Source organism: Haliotis rufescens, unplaced genomic scaffold, assembly GCF_023055435.1.
Source record: "Haliotis rufescens isolate VD_foot unplaced genomic scaffold, xgHalRufe1.0.p SCAF_16, whole genome shotgun sequence".
In the NCBI taxonomy this organism is placed as follows: Eukaryota; Metazoa; Mollusca; class Gastropoda; order Lepetellida; family Haliotidae; genus Haliotis; species Haliotis rufescens.
In genome coordinates, this window is record NW_025963846.1 from 21,374,925 (window position 1) to 21,395,175 (window position 20,251).

Consider the following 20,251-nt stretch of genomic DNA (forward strand, 5'->3'; position numbering starts at 1 on the left):
AAGTTAGGAAAAGAATTACTTGTTAATCTATTCATCGCCATCACTATCGATTAGTATATGATGATTTATACTATGATACAGGGTAGCAAATATGACCATTGTTCAAACGAACTTCTTATCTCTTCAAATTCAACAACATTCTTACGGCTTAAGAGGCTCAAGGTTGTATACCATCAAAGAAGATGTTAATGATTCCGCTTTGTTTACATATGACCATAATGTATTGATGATACGTGGGAACACCAGTCAAAACAAACAAACACACACTTCAGACGCGAGCAACGGGATGTTTGTTAATAAAATTAGTGCGTGCTAATGTCTTAATTAGAGAACACGGGTCCTTGGAGACCTCAACCATGCATTGAACCACTGAAATGTAGTGCTGGGTCTTTTTTTAAAAAAAACGGCATCTAAAAGAAGCTTTACCAACTTGAAAATGGAATGGCTAACAAATTAAGACACAATCGATTTACTCCCAACACTACCATACTGTTAACTCCAAGAACAAATAAATTGCGTTAGCAACTTTTGTGAAAAATGGGGTATGAACCTAAATATACAAAAAGAAGATTGTTGTATTCCGAAATGGTGGATAACTACGGCAGTATGAAAAATGGTGTAACAGGGGCTCTCAGATCGAAACCGTCTCCTTTTATAAATATCTTGGTCTTTCTTTTACACTTAAACTAGTTTGGACGAGATCAAAACAGGTGTTGGCAAAGCAGGCGGAGAAAGTAAGCTTACTCATATACAGATTGCACTCTATGTGTGGTGGCTTACCAATTACGACTGCACTAAAGATGTTTGATAGCATAGTTCTGCCCATCCTTACATACGGCTCCGAACTATGGGGATACGAAGTCGTGGAACAAACTGAGAGAGTTCAGACTAAGTATATAAAAAGAATTCTGTATCTGCCTCTGAGTGCTTGTAATGATGCTGTTCTTGGAGAAAGTGGTCGACCTCTATTATATCTCACCTATGTAACAAAATGTGTAAAATATTGGGCTAAACTAATCACTATGAATAATGGCCGATTTCCGAAGCAAACGTTTCGAATTCTGTATGGATTGGACTGCGTGAACAGAACTTCCTGGGGCACTAAAATAAAACATATCTTATTCCAGATTGGCTTTGGCTACGCATGGATTATGCAAGATGTTGGAAATGTTTATCTTTTTATGTCTCAGTTTAAGCAACGTGTATCCGATTACAACATCCAACGATGGCATTCATCAATATCATAAAATCCAAAGCTAATGGCATATTCAACCTACAAATCAGTTTTACAGACCGAAGTATATCTTACACAAGTCGACTCTACACTATTGAAACACGCGTTGTAAAGATTCAGATGCAGCTGTCATCAGTTGATGATCGAAATGGACAGACACAAAGCCATCGATCCAGAATGTCGCTTGTGTAGATATTGTCTTCGACTAAATATTAGTCTAGGGGAAAACGAATATCATTTTGTACTTGTATGCCCTGCTTTTAATTAGCTAAGATATCGATACACTGATCCTAAATACTTTGTAAATCCGTCACTGGAATCCTTTGTTCGTCTAATCATAAACCTACTATTGTACAGCTAACGAAATTCATATTGAATGCAATGATATTGTATTAGTCACTTTATCAGTAATTGTATTTCTGTTATGTTATGTTCTATGGGCCTGTTGCCTCTAACTTGAAATAAAGGTGTTACATTACATAGTAAGTTCATGCTTAAGTATGGGAGTTACGATCATCTTAGCACAAAGATATCTCTGTTAAACGGGCCCAGGATCTCAGGCGGTCCCCGTTGCGTTGATTTCAAAATTTCAGTTAAAACAAAATAACTGAACAAATCTGAAATTATGATACACAGCAACAAAATGGCATTCAGATTTGAATATGCAAGTACAATATTAAAACTGGAAGTACAAACTGTAAAAATGTTGAGAAGTTTCTTTTCAGAAACAACAAATTCCGTTATAAGACACTAAATGAAGTACTATGAAATTTTGATGTTATTCACGGAATGGAATAGAAATATAAAGAGTAATAATATTCTTCAACACCCAACGATTCAGAGAGCACTACAATCAAGATGCAAATATTTTCGTATGTATAACAAATCCATGTTATGAATAAATGTTTATTTTTACTTTGTACCTCAGCCTAAGGTTTTTTTACGAAATGAAATTGATTGGTTGAAGATTTCCCAACCACTCAAACACAAGATGTAACTTAAAATGATAATAAATGATAACAATGATATATGGAAAAAGAGATTATGTTTATGTGGCCTATATTATAAAATAAACTCTTCCTTAAGGCAAAACAATTATAAAAAGGGGCAATATCTCGTACTTTCCTGATATGCACGATGAAGAACGGCATGATTCTAGGGCTCCGAAGGATTACAGCCCCAAGAGCAGCTGACCCTGATGGCACAACATGTGTATCTTAGGAAACTCGTATTTCTAGGATTTTTGCATGAATTTAAACCTGCAAGAAAACAAAATTAATATTACATTTATTATTGGCAAAATATATTACGGCACCAATTTTCGAAATCAGTCTTGACAAGTATCTCTTAGATGAGCTTGCAAACATTCATGCATATATCTTCAGCAGTTTCTGAGAAAACTTGTCCCCAACGCAGACGCCATGCACTCAGTTGAAAAAACATGATATATGTCTTCACAGGCTTTACAATTATCTCTTAGATAAGCATGCAAACTTTCATTCATGCAATTATAGTTTTTTCTGAGAAAGCTGATCCCATTTCACACAGTATGCACTAAGTTGAAAAACACGGGACAAGGGCCATAACTTTGTAATAAATGAATTTAAGACACCAGTTTTCGAACTAACCTTAGATCATGACCAATTGTGTGTACGATAAACAACGACCACAAGTCCTTTATTTCTTTTTGGAGATATCAACATATGTGCAGCCTCGATTAGGATGATGATGAAATGTACAAGCTTTAAAAATATTTATCCGAATGTTAATAATGATGACCCCCTCAAATGAATCCGACCTCGGCAATGTCGGACAAGTCCATTATTTTATGCACAGGTGGGGATTCTCACAATCCTCACGCCTGTTACCTGTACCTTTTCTCCTAATGACGATTGTCATATCTCTTCCGCTTTTGGATGCGATCGTTCGGCCATCATGTTTATCTGCGTTGCCCAGCTACATCTATGGGGAACAACTCACTAGACACTCCCCTGTCAAAATTAACGTCGTCCAATATACGACGTCATCATGATGCGAGCCTATTTCAAATCTCCAGAAATGACGTCATGATAGAACAATGTCCTCCGTATAACAGAGAGAGAGAGAGAGAGAGAGAGAGAGAGAGAGAGAGAGAGTGTGTGTGCGTACGTGCGTACGTGCGTGCGTGCGCGTATCCTTGTCAACATTTTTACTATACGAAACAAGAACACTTTTCCCGGGATAAAAAATGCATTTGTGTCCCTTTCCTCCACCACGTCAAATCAATTTGGGTCAGCTCAGGAACGTTTTATGAAGATGTAATTTGGCAGCTTACATCAATGCCCTAAGAAAACCATGGAGCAGTTACTATCAATACCATTGATCGTGTCCATTCATTTAACACGAGTATGTCGATGTCGTCTTGTAACGACAGACCTTGGTAACCAGGACAAAAGCAAAAGCAAACAGCAACCAGGCAATGATAGTGACCCCTGTTGACAGTCAGTTATTTCTTCCAAGAAGACTGTCAGAGTAGGACCACTTAGATTACGTCTTCAGGATGATTAGGGAAGTTGTGCTTGTAGCATTGTATATGACATCTAGCCAAGCTCTAGGAACCATCTTCACGCACATGGTAGAAGAGGACGACTCTCTGCTTGAAGAATGGTTTGTCCAATACCAATCGGTAATATTGCAGGAGTGTGCCTTGCGGTGCTACACTGACACAGAATGTTCGTTCCTATCTCACAACAATGGCAACTGTCACCTGTTTACCCATTACAACGTTACATCAACCATGAAAGTCACCGTCCTTGGAATGAAGACCTTTATGAGGAATTGTAAGTAAACTGTCCTCCTAATTTACAGCATGATATTACACATAATTATTGTCATTCATTCTATTTGTTATTTAACAGAAAGGTTCAGGTATTACTGCTTGTAAGACATCAGTGTTGTTGTTTTCTCTTTACGGTCTGTAATTAATCTGGACCCGACAATTCAGTGATTGACATCATGAGCATCGATCCACGCAATTGGGATACGATGACATGCATCAACTAAGTCAGCGAGCCTGACCACCCGATCACGTTTTTCGCCTGTTACGGCAAGCATGGGTTGCTGAAGACCTATTTTACCCTGGATCTTCACGGGAATTGGGATCCATTGACATGCAACAACCAAGTCAGCGAGCCCGACCACCGATCCCGTTAGTCGCCTCTTACGGCAAGTATTGCCGTCACTTACACCTTTCAGGATAGGTATTTGGCACGTTGGACTCCTTGCACCATTGGACTTAGCGGTATTGATACAATGGCCGTGGAAGACTGCTTTATCGACTAGAAAACCACGTAGGAATCAGCGGAGATGCTCCCTCTTGGTTTATTTCAAACCTGACAGACAAATCATAACCTAAAAAATGTGTTATCGAAAAAGAAAGTCATTATTTTTTGGCGTTCCTCAGGGATCAGTTATCAGACCAATACTGTTTACATGCTTGCCTTAAAAGGCGACTATGCTTGTCGTAAGAGGCGACTAACGGCATCGGGTGCTCAGACTCGTCATCGTCTCCCAATGACATGGATTGATGCTCATGAAGTCAATCACTGGATTGTCTGATCCAGACTCGATTATTTACAGACCGCCGTTACATAGCTGGAATATTGCTGAGTGCGGCGTTCAAAAACAAACAAACAAACAAACTGACGATAAGCATGGGTGACTGCAGACCTATGACATAAAATCCTACACTCACTTGTAAGACAGATGTGCTCGAGAACATGAAACGGTCGATCCTTTACTTGCAGAACTTTATATGAAAGCGAACACAATAAATAATTACAACTCTTTACAACACCACAACTCATTGCCCATGAAGAGCTGAGGTAGAATAGGTCTTCAGCAACCCATGCTTGCCCTAAAAGGCGGCTATGCTTGTCGTAAGAGGCGACTAACGGGATCGGGTGGTCAGGCTCGCTGACTTGGTTGATGCATTTCATGGTATACCAATGGCGTTGATCAACGTTCATGGTGTCAATCACTGGATTGCCTGGTACAGACTCGATTATTAACAGACTGCTGTCATATAGCTGGAATATTGCTGAATGCTGCGTTAAACAACCAAACAAACAAACCCCAGAATATTGCTGAATGCGGCGTTAAACAAACAAACAAACAAACCCCAGAATAGTGCTGAGTGTGGCGATAAACAGCAAGCAAACAAACAAACAACACTAACATGGTTCTGTTTCGTCTTCAAGGGTGTCCCTCCCAATACAGCCGCGTGGGAGACTCCTGTTTGCGATTTTCGGATACTTTGGAGAAGAATGTCGACGCCCGAAGCCTATGTCAGGAGGAGGACGCACGCTTGTTGTCCATCGCCACCGACAGCAAGATTCAAATGATCATAGACTTCATTGCTAATAACGGTATGTACTTTTTGAAAGCAATCGTGCAGATAACGATAGTTTTGTAATTTTGTAAACAATCATCGTCATCTTTAAGGTAGATGTTGATGTTGGTTGCTGTTTAACGCCGCAGTCAGCAATATTCCAGCTACGTGACGGCGGGATGTAAGTTATCGAGTCTGGACAAGACAATCAAGTGATTGACATCATGAGCATCGATCTATGCAATTGAGATACGTTGACATGCATTATCCAAGTCAGCGAGCGTGACCACCTGATCCCTCTAGTCACCTCTTACTACAAGAATATTCGCCGTTAACAGCAAGCGTCACGTTACATGCCGGCTTGAAACTCCGCGGTAGACTGAAAAAACAACAACCAAAAAACACCCCGTGATGTTTGCACCGGGCTGAGATGTGTCCTGGCTAGCTCTCCGGAGTCTGAGATGAGGTCAGCGCAGCTCTATTTTATATAACCGCTTGACGCACGCGACCCTCACCCACAACGGCCTCAAATAATGCCCAGAAGTTCCGCGTATCCCAGCAAGAAATGTAAAGTCTCTTGCTTTGTAGTGCACAGAATGTACTTCAGAAAACAACGGTGCAGATAACGATGTGTACTTTTGAAAACAAACATGTAGATAAAAAAAAAATTCTTTTGTAATACATGATTTCGCGTCGTTGTCGCGCCTGGGCGTTATTTTGTCGCAATGATCAAAGATCTCATTGCAGAAAACCCCCGCACCAAACAGGGCTGTCTTGGTGTCAGTTCAGTTTCAGTATAGTTTATTTGCGACCAGGGCGCGAATATTTCACACAACTATCACGATGATCAAGGATTTCAATGCAGATAATGGTGTTCATCATACAACGTGTGTGTTTCTCGGCAAGATAAAGACAATTGTCGTTTTCCTATTTCGTAGTTACGCCACTGTCATATATATTGACAGATGTAACTGTTCGATTAACTAATAACTGACCCCGTGACGTAATATATTAGTCTGCACAATCCAGTAAAACTTGCAATATTTCGTTTGTATCGTTTGTGCGAGATGGGAATACATTTTTCGACGATAGAATATAAGAATGAGATAAGATGGAGGCGTTATCACGCTATATTATCCTATTTTAGAAATCAACGCTGAGCATGTAGCTCGCCAAGGCTCGATAAATACATTGCGTATCCCTAATATTCGATATTTACCTTTCCAAAACACACTAGCATGATAACTTCTATATGTATTTTTGTGAAAAAAGGATTGAATTGGGCATCTCCCCTGATGACAATAGTTTGCACCGTGGTGATGCTTCAAGGTTTTGTAGTCTTCAGCAACCCATGCTTACCGTAAAAAAGCGACCATGGTTGTCGACTCGCTGATTTGGTTGATGCATGTCATCTATCCCAATTGCGTGAATCGATGACCATGATATCAGTCACTGGATTGTCGGGTCCAGTCTCGATTATTTACAGACCGCCGTCATATAGCCTCGGTGCTCCTTTATAATCCTGGGAATGTCGTTTGGACATATTAAACATTAATGTCAAGAGTCAATGTTGTCATGAACAACATGGAATTAAATTGCATTTAAGAATCATTTACTGAAGGTCAATGAAATATCCTCATCTTATTCCAATTGCGTGGATGGATGCTCATGATGTCAGTCACTGGATTGTCAGTTATTTACAGACCGCCGTCATATAGCTGGAACGTTGCCGAGTGCGGCGTTAACAAACGAACAAAACAACCATATCAAGATATGAAAGAAAAGGATCCAAATATATTTCAGTCATCGTAGTATTCACGTAATCCGAAATCCGAAAATGCTTTCACTGCGGGGATACGTTTTTTCATAAACTATAACCATCAAGGATATTCCCAAATACCGACATCCGATGAGCTTCCGTCGTTCATTTTGCCTGTTTGTCTAACTTGAAGAAATGGATTACATGGGCGCTTCGAAATATCGAAAATTTCATAGATCACGAGTAACCAATCAGTGTTTATAAATGCGTATTGATATTGCCTCAAAGTTTATTTATGCTGTCCCTACTGTCTTGTCACGCACAGTTGCCTTAGCGAGCAGCTCGTGAGCCCGAACGGGCACATTCGTCACCACTCGCCTCTTTCCGTAACCTGCAAGAAGACTCGTCCCCCTACCGATGAATGTTATGTGCGGAAATACGACAAACGAATCAGAATGCGCGTATTATTTCAAGTTCTTCGTCAAAGAATCCCTCAGAAATAATTTTTGATTTTACACGTCTTGCATTTAAAAATAATCCCAAGACGCAGTTAAATGTGTTCAATCATAATGTATAATTCCGCACGTCCCGATGTGCCTTAAATATATGTGAACCATTACACAACGAGTTGACAATTGTTTTAGGTATGCGCGTTTGCACTAAGACGGAACCCGGTCGCAAAAATGGCCATGAGAGGGGCACGAGTCGCTATTCGGCTTGTCCTGGAATAACACGAATAGGTCACGAATGGAGCGCTTCTTTCATAGGCATTTAGAAGTTGGAGTACTAAGTAAGGATAAGAATTTATGGATGAACAACTTCTTTATTACAATTAAGAGCGACGTTTCTGTGTAGGTTCTAACACCGTTATCAAGTAAGTGATATACAGAGTGTGGTTGACAAGTATATATACAAGTAGGAGGCAATGTTTATACAGTAGAGCCAGTAATATAAACAACGGGATTATGGCTGTTAGGGGTCTTTGATGAGTTGATGGTACGCCGGGGTATGTAATAGCCTTGGTCACGGTTGATTGACGGCTGGAATCTTTTGATGTTGATGCTTCTTGTAGTTTCCTGTTATAGAAGTCTTTGAGATTGGTGGCAAGGGTTGTGACTCTCTCCCACTGAATGCTGTGACTTGGGTTGTCACGGATGTGGTCTGATATAGCAGATTTAGAGTCATCTTAGGAGAGTGAGCTTTGATGTTCTTTTATTCGGGTTTTTGAGGGGCCAAGATGTTTCACCTATGTAAGCTTGTCCACAATTGCACGGAATGTGGTACGCTGCTCCTGATGGTTCTAGCTTGTGGCTGGATGGTGGTTTCCCTGTGGCTTTATTTGTGTTGTGCATGGTATGACTTCTCAGACCATAATTACACCGCAGCTACACCTAAACGTCGCTCTTAATTGTAATTAAGAAGTTGTTCATCCATAAATTCTTATCCTTACTTACGAATGGAGCGGGCAGTGTTCGACAGCCAGGAAGCATTCGTGACCAACTCGTCGAATTGGGGACCAACTCGCCGAATAGCGACTCGTGCCCCTCTCGCGGCCATTTTTTGCGACCGGGTTACGTCTAATCGCATACGGGCATACCTAAAGCAATTGCCAACTCATTGCGTTGTGATTCACGTATGTTTCCCCATATATCATATATATTTCAGAAGCTATTTAAAGCACATCGGGACATACAGTATCACACAATATGATTGAACTATCACACGCTATGATTGAACACATATAACTGTATCTTAAGTGTATCTTGGGTGTATTTTTAAATGCAAGACAGTGTGAAAAAAAAAAAAGAAAAAAAAAAAAAAAAGAAAAAAAGAAAATATTCCTGGGGGATTCTTTGTCAGAAGTACTTGTTCAAGTCATACGCACATTCTGATTGGTTTGTCGTATTTTCGCACATAACTTTCATCGATAGGGGGACGAGTCTTCCTGCAGGTTACGGAAAGGGGCGAGTGGTGACGAGTGATCAGGAAAGAAGCCAGAGATTAGTTCTCCTTTAAACGTTTGCTCGTCACGCCGAAGATGCGAAATCGATTCCCCACATGGATACAATATGTGAAGCCCATTTCTGGTGTCCCCCGCCGTGATATTGCTGGAATATTGCTAAAAGCGGCGTAAAACCAAACTCACTCACTCACTCGTCACGCCGAAGATGCGAAATCGATTCCCCACATGGATACAATATGTGAAGCCCATTTCTGGTGTTCCCCGCCGTGATATTGCTGGAATATTGCCGAATAATACTCATTCACTCTTTATCGCGGGGCTGTGATACGAAAGATAGGTGACATGCTATTTTCCCCAACGGGAAGCGGTATCATTCAACCGGTGAATTCGCGAACACCTGGTTTCATCACTGTGTGAAAGTGATTCATGAACACATGGCCCTGATTATGGTTCCGTTGCTAGGTTTGTCAGCACCATACCCGTGCTCGTGGGTTTCACCGATGTGGTATCATATCAGACCTGCATTACTTCGGGCTTTCCTCCCACATGAAGCTGACACGCCGTGATATAACTGCAATAATGTTCAATGCGGCATTAAACCCAACTCACTCACTCACTCACCATGAATAAAGTCGAAATAATACTGTGCTCTCTGCTTTTAGTAAACATTTCTGATGTTCATGGAAATGGCTTTTGTCGCTTTTATTTAAAAAATCCATTTAAGGTAGCGGTAGGAATAATACTTGAATTTTTTAAAATTATGAATTAAACATTAAAGGTATGCCATTAGAGCGTACGTACATGTAGATTCCTCGTTATGTTAGCTGAGGCAAGGTACTTTTATGTGGTTTGATATAAAGAATTTTTTTTTTCTTGTTGTTTAACGCCGCACTCAGCAATTTTCCAGTCCATTGTAAATAATCAAGTCTGGACCAGACTATCCAGTGATTGACATCATGAACATCAATCCACACAATTGGGATACGATGACATGCATCAACCAAGTCAGCGAGCGTGACCACCCGATCCCGTTAGTTGCCTCTTACGACAAGCATGGGTTGCTGAAGACCTATTTTACACCGGATCGTGATTGGTGTAAATTTTAAAGTAACGTGCAGTGCGTCAAATCGAGGGTAATGGTACCAAACTTTAAACAAATATTTTCTGGCCTGTAAGGGTGAAGGATCAGCTTCTGTTTTGAACAGTATTGTACAATTCTAAATGTCTATTTTGCTAAAACGTTACACTTGTATTGCAGTCAATGACACATTAGCCCGACGAACCGTGGGTGGCACCTTGGAGGCAGGGCAATGGGTGTGGCCAGACGGGTCCCTCCTTGCTACAAACTCCACGTGGTGGTGTCCAGGGGAACCCAGCAATTCACTCAGTTGCATGCAGCTCTACGAGAACAGATGCTACAAGGACGGTTCCTGTAGCATTCGTTACAATTATATTTGTGAAAAATCACTGAATTAAAATGTCTTGCAACCACTGCCTGAGGATGTCGACAACCGAAGAATCGATTTGACTTGTCAATATAACGATATATTTTGCTAAACGAACACAAAACATCTTGGATTTTGTTTGTTTGTTGTCGAACGCCGCACTCAGCAATATTCCAGCTATATGACGGCGGTCTGTAAATAAATCGAGTCTGGACCAGACAATCCAGTGATTGACACCATGAGCATCGATAAGGCAATTGGTTTGTTTGTTTGTTGTTTAACGCCTCACTCAGCAATATTCCAGCTATATGACGGCGGTCTGTAAATAATCGAGTCTGGACCAGACAATCCAGTGATTAATATCATGAGCATCGATCCACGCAATTGGGATTGATGAGATGCATCAACCAAGTCAGCGAGCCTGACCACCCGATCCCGTTTGTCGCCTTTTACGACAAGCATAGTCACCTTTTACGGCAAGCATGGGTAGCTGAAGACCTATTCTACCCCGGAATCTTCACGGGTTTGGGATACGATGAGATGCATCAACCAAGTCAGCGAGCCTGACCACCCGATCCCGTTAGTCGCCTCTTACGACAAGCATAGTCGCCTTTTACGGCAAGCATGAAGACCTATTCTACCCCGGGTTTTCACGGGGCGAAAAAATCTCTGACAACATCAATGTGAAAACGGGGACGTACGATGATCTATATCTGTGAGATTCTTGGTGGATTCATGCATCTGTTGACTATTCCCTGCCTATGACATGTCTGTCAATGTAACGTACATTGATGGAGTTTTATACAAATATCCTGAACCTGAGAATAGCCAATGGGCACAGGACCCGCCTGAAAAAAGTGTTTTGTCCCCAGATTGTACCCGAATAAATGAATTGATCACTGGGCATATTGGATGTCCGGAAGAAAATGTGTAGTAAAAAACATGTCTGTCATATCAATAATCGAGTCTGGACCAGAGAATCCAGTGATTGACATCATGAGCCTCGATCTACACAATTAGGATACGATGACATGTATCAACCAATTCAGCAAGCCTGACCACCCGATCCCGGTAGTCGCCTATTACGGCAAGCATGGGTTGCTGAAGATCAATTCTAACCCGGATCTTCACGGATGCTAAAGACAAATGAAATTCCCAGTGTTCAATTTACATGTTTGATGTTGTTTACACAGCCCATATATGCTAATATTAGGTCATTTGTCATGTACAATCTAAAACATATATGAGAGATATAAACATATTTCCAAAATCATTTATCAAGTTTTCCGCGAAAAATAAAATGTTTGTGATTTGCAAATTTGAATATTGTAATAACAGTGTATCCTCAGCTAACAAAGGGTTTTTTGTAACGGTGTAACGTTGTTTCTGTTGAGATTCGGTAGACGCTCATTGCATGGTATTTGGGCAATGTAAGCCGTCGTCAGGAAGTTACTATATTTAGATGCTAGTGTGGTGCGTAAATTTCCGGTCCCGATACCGCGGACGCTGTTAGTTGTTATAGAAACATGGAGAATGTTCTTTATTATAAGAGTATTATATGGAACTTTCAAGTATCTGGTTAGTGTATTTAAGAGGACAGTTGCATGTTTACGGTACACACGCATTTTCATCACGTCAAGAAAGTAGCACTAATTTGTACTGTTTTGTAAACTTAGTAAATTTTGTAATACATTTGTTGATTGTGTACCACTTGTTAGTTGTTTGTTGGTTTTACAGACAGTTCTTTTACGTATAGATTTCTGAATTAACATATTGGGAATCGACACGTGACCATGAACCTGGTATCGACAAATATACCAAATATATTTATATAACACTTGCGTCAACACATTTATCACGTGTTTGTATGACTCTGGTGTCGACACATTTATTCCCTGTGTTTGTATGACTCTGGTGTAGACACATTTATTCCCTGTGTTTGTATGACTCTGGTGTCGACACATTTATTCCCTGTGTTTGTATGACCCTGGTGTAGACACATTTATTCCCTGTGTTTGTATGACTCTGGTGTCGACACATTTATCACGTGTTTACATGACCCTGGTGTCGACACATTTATTCCCTGTGTTTGTATGACCCTGGTGTAGACACATTTATTCCCTGTGTTTGTATGACCCTGGTGTCGACACATTTATCACGTGTTTGTATGACTCTGGTGTCGACACATTTATCATGTGTTTGTATGACTCTGGTGACGACACATTTATCACGTGTTTGTATGACTCTGATGTCGACACATTTATTCCCTGTGTTTGTATGACTCTGGTGTCGACACATTTATCACGTGTTTACATGACCCTGGTGTCGACACATTTATTCCCTGTGTTTGTATGACCCTGGTGTAGACACATTTATTCCCTGTGTTTGTATGACTCTGGTGTCGACACATTTATCACGTGTTTACATGACCCTGGTGTCGACACATTTATTCCCTGTGTTTGTATGACCCTGGTGTAGACACATTTATTCCCTGTGTTTGTATGACCCTGGTGTCGACACATTTATCATGTGTTTATATGACCCTGAAGTCGACGAATGTATCACACGTGTGTTTGTATGACCCTGGTGTCGACACATTTATCACGTGTTTACATGACCCTGGTGTCGACACATTTATTCCCTGTGTTTGTATGACCCTGGTGTAGACACATTTATTCCCTGTGTTTGTATGACCCTGGTGTCGACACATTTATCACGTGTTTACATGACCCTGGTGTCGACACATTTATCACGTGTTTACATGACCCTGGTGTCGACACATTTATCACGTGTTTATGTGACGCTGGTGTCGACACATCTATCACGTATTTAAATGACCCTGGTGTCGACACATTTATCACATGTTTATATGACCCTGGTGTCGACACATTTATCACATGTTTATATAACCCTGGTGTCGACACATTTATCACACGTGTTTATATGACCCTGGTGTCGACACATTTATCACATGTTTATATAACCCTGGTGTCGACACATCTATCACGTATTTAAATGACCCTGGTGTCGACACACTTATCACGTGTTTACATGACCCTGGTGTCGACACATTTATCACGTGTTTACATGACCCTGGTGTCGACACATTTATCACACGTGTTTATATGACCCTGGTGTCGACACATTTATCATGTGTTTATATGACCCTGAAGTCGACGAATGTATCACACGTGTGTTTATATGACCCTGAAGTCGACACATGTATCACACGTGTGTTTGTATGACCCTAAAGGCGTCACATGTATCACGTGTTTATATGACCCATGAAAGATGGAGAATGTTCTTTATTGTGAGAGTATTATATTGAACTTTCCAGTATCTGGTTAGTGTATTTAAGAGGACAGTAGCATGTTTACGGGACACACGCATTTTCAACACGTCAAGAAAGGAGCACTTATTTGTGCTGTTTTGTAAACTTAGTGAATTTTGTAATACATTTGTTGATTGTGTAGTACTTGTTAGTTGTTTGTTGGTTTTACAGACAGTTCTTTTACGTATAGACTTCTGGATCAACATATTGGGAATCGACACGTGACCATGAACCTGGTATCGACAAATATATCAATGTATTTATATAACACTTGCGTCAACACATTTATCACGTGTTTGTATGACTCTGGTGTCGACACATTTATCACGTGTTTACATGACCCTGGTGTCGACACATTTATCAAATGTTAATATGACCCTGGTGTCGACACATTTATCACATGTTTATATGACCCTGGTGTCGACAAATTAATTACGTGTGTATATATGACCCTGGTGTCGACACATTTATCACATATTCATATGACACTTGCGTCAACACATTTATCACGTGATTGTATGACGCTAGTGTCAACACATTTATCACGTGTTCATATGACCCTGGTGTCGACACATTAATTACGTGTGTTTATATGACCCTGTTGTCGACACATTTATCATATGTTTATATGACGCTAGTGTCGACACATTTATCATGTTTATATGACCCTGGTGTCGACAAATTTATCAAATGTATTTATATAACACTTGCATCAACACATTTATCACGTGATTGACGCTAGTGTCAACACATTTATCACGTGTTCATATGACCCTGGTGTCGACACATTAATTACGTGTGTATATATGACCCTGGTGTCGATACATTTATCACATATTCATATGACACTTGCGTCAACACATTTATCACGTGATTGTATGACGCTAGTGTCAAAACATGTATCACGTGTTCATATGACCCTGGTGTCGAAACATTTATCACTTGTGTTTATATGACGCTAGTTTCAACAAATTTATCACACATTCATATGACCCTGGTGTTGACACATTTATCATATGTTTATATGATCCTGGTTTCGACACATTTATCATGTTTACATGACCCTGATGTCGACACATTTATCATATGTTTATATGACCCTGGTGTCGACACATTTATCACGTGTTAATTTGACCCTGGTGTCGACACATTTATCACATGTTAATTTGACCCTGGTGTCGACACATTTATCACATGTTAATTTGACCCTGGTGTCGACATATTTATCACATATTCATATGACACTTGCGTCAACACATATATCACATGTTTGTATGACCCTGGGGTCGACACTTTTATCAAAAGCTTTTATGACGCATTTATCACGTATGTTTATATGACACTATTGCATCAAATTTCAACAAATGTATCACATATTCATATAACCCGGGTATCCACACATTTATCACATGTTTATATGACTCTGGTGTCGACACATTTATCATATGTTTACATGACTCTGGTGTCCACACATTTATCACATGTTTATATGACTCTGGTGTCGACACATTTATCATATGTTTACATGACCCTGGTGTCGACACATTTATTCCCTGTGTTTATATAACCCTGGTGTCGACACATTTATCACGTGTTTTTGTATGACCCTGGTGTCGACACATTAATCACACGTGTTTGTATGACCCTGGTGTCAACACATTTATCACACGTGTTTGTATGACCCTGGTGTAGACACATTTATCACACGTGTTTGTATGACCCTGGTGTAGACACATTTATCACACGTGTTTGTATGACCCTGGTGTCGACACATTTATAACACGTGTTTATATGACCCTGGTGTCGACACATTCATCACATGTGTTTATATGACCCTGGTGTCGACACATTTATCACATGAGTTTGTATGACGCTTTTGTCAGGGGTGTTTCCACTATTGGTAGGACTGCAGCTGATCATCTATCAAAAGGAAGATGTCACGACACGTCACAAATAAAAAAAATACTTGCAGTGCTTCATTCATATAAAGCATAAACATCTATCATTTAGTTAGTTGTGTGAGTGATTAAGAACTGATTTACGCCGCAGACAGTTATATCCCTTTAATGTCACAATTGCTTGTAAATAGTTGGTTGGTTTGTTGTTTAACGCCGCACTCAGCAATATTCCAGCTTTATGACGGCGGTCTGTAAATAATCGAGTCTGGACCAGACAATCCAGTGATTAATATCATGAGCATCGATCCACGCAATTGGGATCGATGACATGCATCAACCAAGTCAGCGAGCATGACCACTCAATCCCGTCAGTCGCCTCTTACGACAAGCATAGTCGCCTTTTACGGCAAGCATGGGTTGCTGAAGACCTATTCTACCCCGGATCTTCACGGGTCAGTAAATAATAATATCTGGGCCAGTGTGTAAATAGTAATATCTGGGCCAGGCAAATATCAAGAGCAACGATCCACTTCGTCGGGGGACGAAATAATACTTAGCAAACCGATGTTTAACGCCGCACTCAGCAATATTCCAGCTGTAGGACGGCGGTTTGAAAATAATTGAGTCTGGACCAGACAATGCAGTAATGAATATCACGAGCATCGATCTACACAATTGGAAACGATGACATGCATCAACCAAGTCAGCGAGCCTGACCACCCGATCCGGTTAGTTGCCTTTTACAACAAACATAGTCGCCTTTTGGGGCAAGCATGGGTTGCTGGAGACCTTTTCTAACCCGGATCTTCACGGGTGCACTGTACTTTTAACAAAAACTGATACATTGACAGCAAAACATGTTTTTATTGCGTTAAAGGCTACAGGCCGATATAAACGATATAATCAAAACTAAATATTACTACGTATAATTTGGAAGCATTATTTGATATTCATTAGACTTTTATAAAGCCGAAGTGAATAAATACTTTCCTTAAATTAACAAAACAAACTAAGCCATACATACAACTAAATAATGACTAAGAAATGACAAGTAATTAATTCATAATTCATTAATACTCAAACCAACCAAACTGGAGATGGGACTCGTCCACAGAACCCGTCCAAGAATATCTTGCATGCACCAACTAAAATCCACACTTCTTGAGTGTGCGAATGCAACAGGATGGACAGACATACCACGAATAAATGGCCAATTACTGAAGCAACATTGGGACAAAGCCATGCCAATGTGACCAGCTCCGGCGACTAATGCTGTAATGTGCCTATGCATGAGCCATCAGTTCCAACTGTAGCAGATCCGAAATAGCAGATGAACGTTCGCATAATAATAATAATAATAATCATGATCATCATCATGTATGTCTATATCCCTTTTCAATTCCTTTAATTAGTATCTTTAATATCATCATCATGATCATCATCATGTATGTCTATATCCCTTTTCAATTCCTTTAATTAGTATCTTTAATATAAATCTTCGGTATTTGTACCCAAATATTACTTGCCAATGCTCATTTTGTCACTCAAGACAAACACACGTTCTTGTTCACCACCTATTGAGCCACAGTGGCTCTCTGGTCTGTTTGGCATGCATCACATTCATGACTGGGGTTGACAGACACGCATAATGATCACCCTCACTATGGACATTTCTCAGTAATAAGATTACTGTATATCCCTCTCTACATTTTGGTTGAAGATGCATTCAAAATATGCCAGTGGTCTCTTGATTATACTTGTTCTCTTATTTACAAGATAGGATGTGTCTACGTTTTAGTGTTTATTTGTATATTTCTTTCCAAGTAGATGAACGCAACTATTTTACATTTGGTGGAACGTTTGAAATAGCTGGTTCCTTCGAGAATTAACTTCAATATTTTTGTACCCAAAATGTGCACACCGTTTTCTACGTTTATACCTCCATAAACACGACGAAATTATTGAAGTCAATTCCGTTATTCGTGTCAATAGATAAGTCAACAATAATTACACAATAAGTCTCATACTGATTATTAAATAATTAACACAAAGCCTACAGACAACGATACGAAATCAATGATGCCATCCTGGGCAATAATGCAACAAAAGCGACAGTCAGCGCGGCCTGATCATTTAAATTTCATTTATGGAAACAAAGAAAAATAACCCAAATTGTCTCGTTAGTCAATCAAATGCCATGAAAAAACACAGGAATGCGAACTCTTGGACGCAATTTTTCAATTAGTGATTGTACTTATGTTAGTGGCAAGCGTGTCACTAGACTGAGAAACTATTTCCTTCTTCCTTGTTCTGTTCCCAAAGAACATGGCAAGAAGAGTGTTTCTGAACTGCTTGCTGCTGTAGCTGTACACGATGAAATCATTGGCCGAGCTGACGTTCCATCCAAGCGACAGCACATCAATCATCACAGACAGCAGGTAATGTTCGCGACCGAAGATCCGGATCTGTTTGTCAAACTGCTGAATGATGGTGAGGATGGAGAGGGGAACAAAGACTGCCAAGAAGCTCATGGAGATAATCAGCAAAATCAAGGTCATTCGCCGCTGTTCTTGACCCATCTGCTTGCTCATGCCATCTTTGGCAAAGAGGTCTTGTCGTTTCTTGTTTGCTTCATATACCTTGACGAGAATGCCAATATTACACACTATCAGAACTATTGGAGGTATATACAAGAATATGAAGTAGTACACATTAGTGTAGACTGCCTCAATTCCTGAGTTGGCATACCAGGACTGTTTGCCTAGAGCATACATTGTGGTATTCCGGGATGGATTGAAATAGGCCTTTGGATAGTAAATAATCAGATAGTGAGCGTGATAAAGAAAACAAAAGGTGACCACACCAATAGAAATACCAAGGGCATGGCGGGACAGAAATAACTCTCTTACTTTCAGTGGTCTCAGAACAGCCACAAACCTTTCAATGGACAATGCGCATATGACATATTCAGATATTCTTGTGAATACTGACCCTGCGAAAATTGAAATGTAAGGGAACATGTGCACTTCAATGAAGTTGGCCATGACGTCATCGTGGAGGTTGATGATTTTCGGAATTAAAAGTACGATGCCACTTAGGAGAATGAACGCGTCGGAAATGGCGAGAAAACGGAGGTAGGTGTAAGTGGATCGTTTGAAGGATTGATGAAATAAGACACAGGCACCGATAGTGTTCATGACGACACCAGCAGTACAGACAACTGGCTTCAGTATGATGTTGATGACAAGGCTGCACTTCTCGTACTGATCCTTGGACACCACTCCTTCGTGAATGATAGCGTAAGGATTGGGTTTGTTCGATTTGGGATCATTTGTGCTAACATTAGGTCCTTCGTCAATGGCTTCAATGTCCAGCAATGTTAAACCTGAAGTGTTTTCGGGAAAGTCGGTCACCGCTGAGAACGGTGTTTCATGGATGCTGACGGCTGTTGTTGTCGTGTTAAGACTTCTAGTTTCTTCAGTGCCAAGGGAATGGTGGAAACCTTTAGTCGAAGTGACTGCCAAAATAGTTTCAGTATTTGACATGAGGAGAAGGAACCAGGCAACCATTCTGTCCATCTGTAAATGAACCAAGAAACAATGATTACTCTTTTTAAAAAAATTGGGCGTTTTTTATGGTCAAGAATGTCGTGGCATATAAGATATATATCTAAACAAATTGTCCACTTAATACGTCGAATTCTCTTCGGACATAACGTTATATCTGAACCCCACGAGCAGAGGAGCTAAAGGGAAACAACAGTGCAAAGCGACTTACAGACCCTTAAGCATAAAAGCACCACCCTTGCCTTTAATTTTATGAACTACCCGAGGAGTATTTATGAGCACTGAAATACTAATCACTAGTCACTTGCTAATCCACGAATCACGGGTGGCAAACTAATATCTAAGCATTGGCCAATGTTTAAGTTTGCAAACGTTTCATCGAAATGGTAAGCAGAGATGTGCTGAAGATGCGTGAAAAGTGGGCGGCACACACTCTTGGACGAACCTGATATGCTTGACAGGTTATTGCTTTTGCTGATAGGCAGGTGCGCAATATACACACCTCAAGGATCAGGTTACAGGTGACAGAACTGCTTCTGACCAAATTGTCTCAGGCTACTGTTTATGTTGTTGTTGTTTAACGCCGCACACATAATATTCCAGCTGTATGACGGCGGTATGAAAATTATCGAGTCTGGACCAGACAGTCCACTGACTGACATCATCAGCATCCAGTCAAAATAGCA

The 20,251-nt window shown here is 40.3% G+C and overlaps 2 protein-coding genes across 2 annotated transcripts; one reads left to right on the top strand and one right to left on the bottom strand.

Moving 5' to 3' along the window:
* Nucleotides 1-3,716: 3,716 nt before the first annotated feature.
* LOC124122473 lies at nt 3,717-5,696 on the top strand. The gene is made up of 2 exons (XM_046485517.2): nt 3,717-4,053; nt 5,473-5,696. Exons 1-2 carry the CDS (start codon nt 3,774-3,776, stop codon nt 5,685-5,687), a joined length of 495 nt encoding a protein of 164 aa, XP_046341473.2. The 5' UTR covers nt 3,717-3,773; the 3' UTR covers nt 5,688-5,696.
* A 12,540-nt stretch (nt 5,697-18,236) lies between these two features.
* Nucleotides 18,237-19,568, bottom strand: LOC124129584 (probable G-protein coupled receptor B0563.6). The gene has a single exon (XM_046493027.2). It carries the CDS (start codon nt 19,566-19,568, stop codon nt 18,237-18,239), a length of 1,332 nt encoding a protein of 443 aa, XP_046348983.1.
* Nucleotides 19,569-20,251: the final 683 nt, after the last annotated feature.

Bases quoted from the DNA above. Each gene is read 5' to 3' on its own strand.
- LOC124129584 (XM_046493027.2), bottom strand. From the start codon at position 19,568: ATGGTTGCCTGGTTCCTTCTCCTCATGTCAAATACTGAAACTATTTTG.
- LOC124122473 (XM_046485517.2), top strand. From the start codon at position 3,774: ATGATTAGGGAAGTTGTGCTTGTAGCATTGTATATGACATCTAGCCAA. The intron at 4,054-5,472 runs GTAAGTAAACTG...TTCGTCTTCAAG, and splicing joins GAAGACCTTTATGAGGAATT to GGTGTCCCTCCCAATACAGC.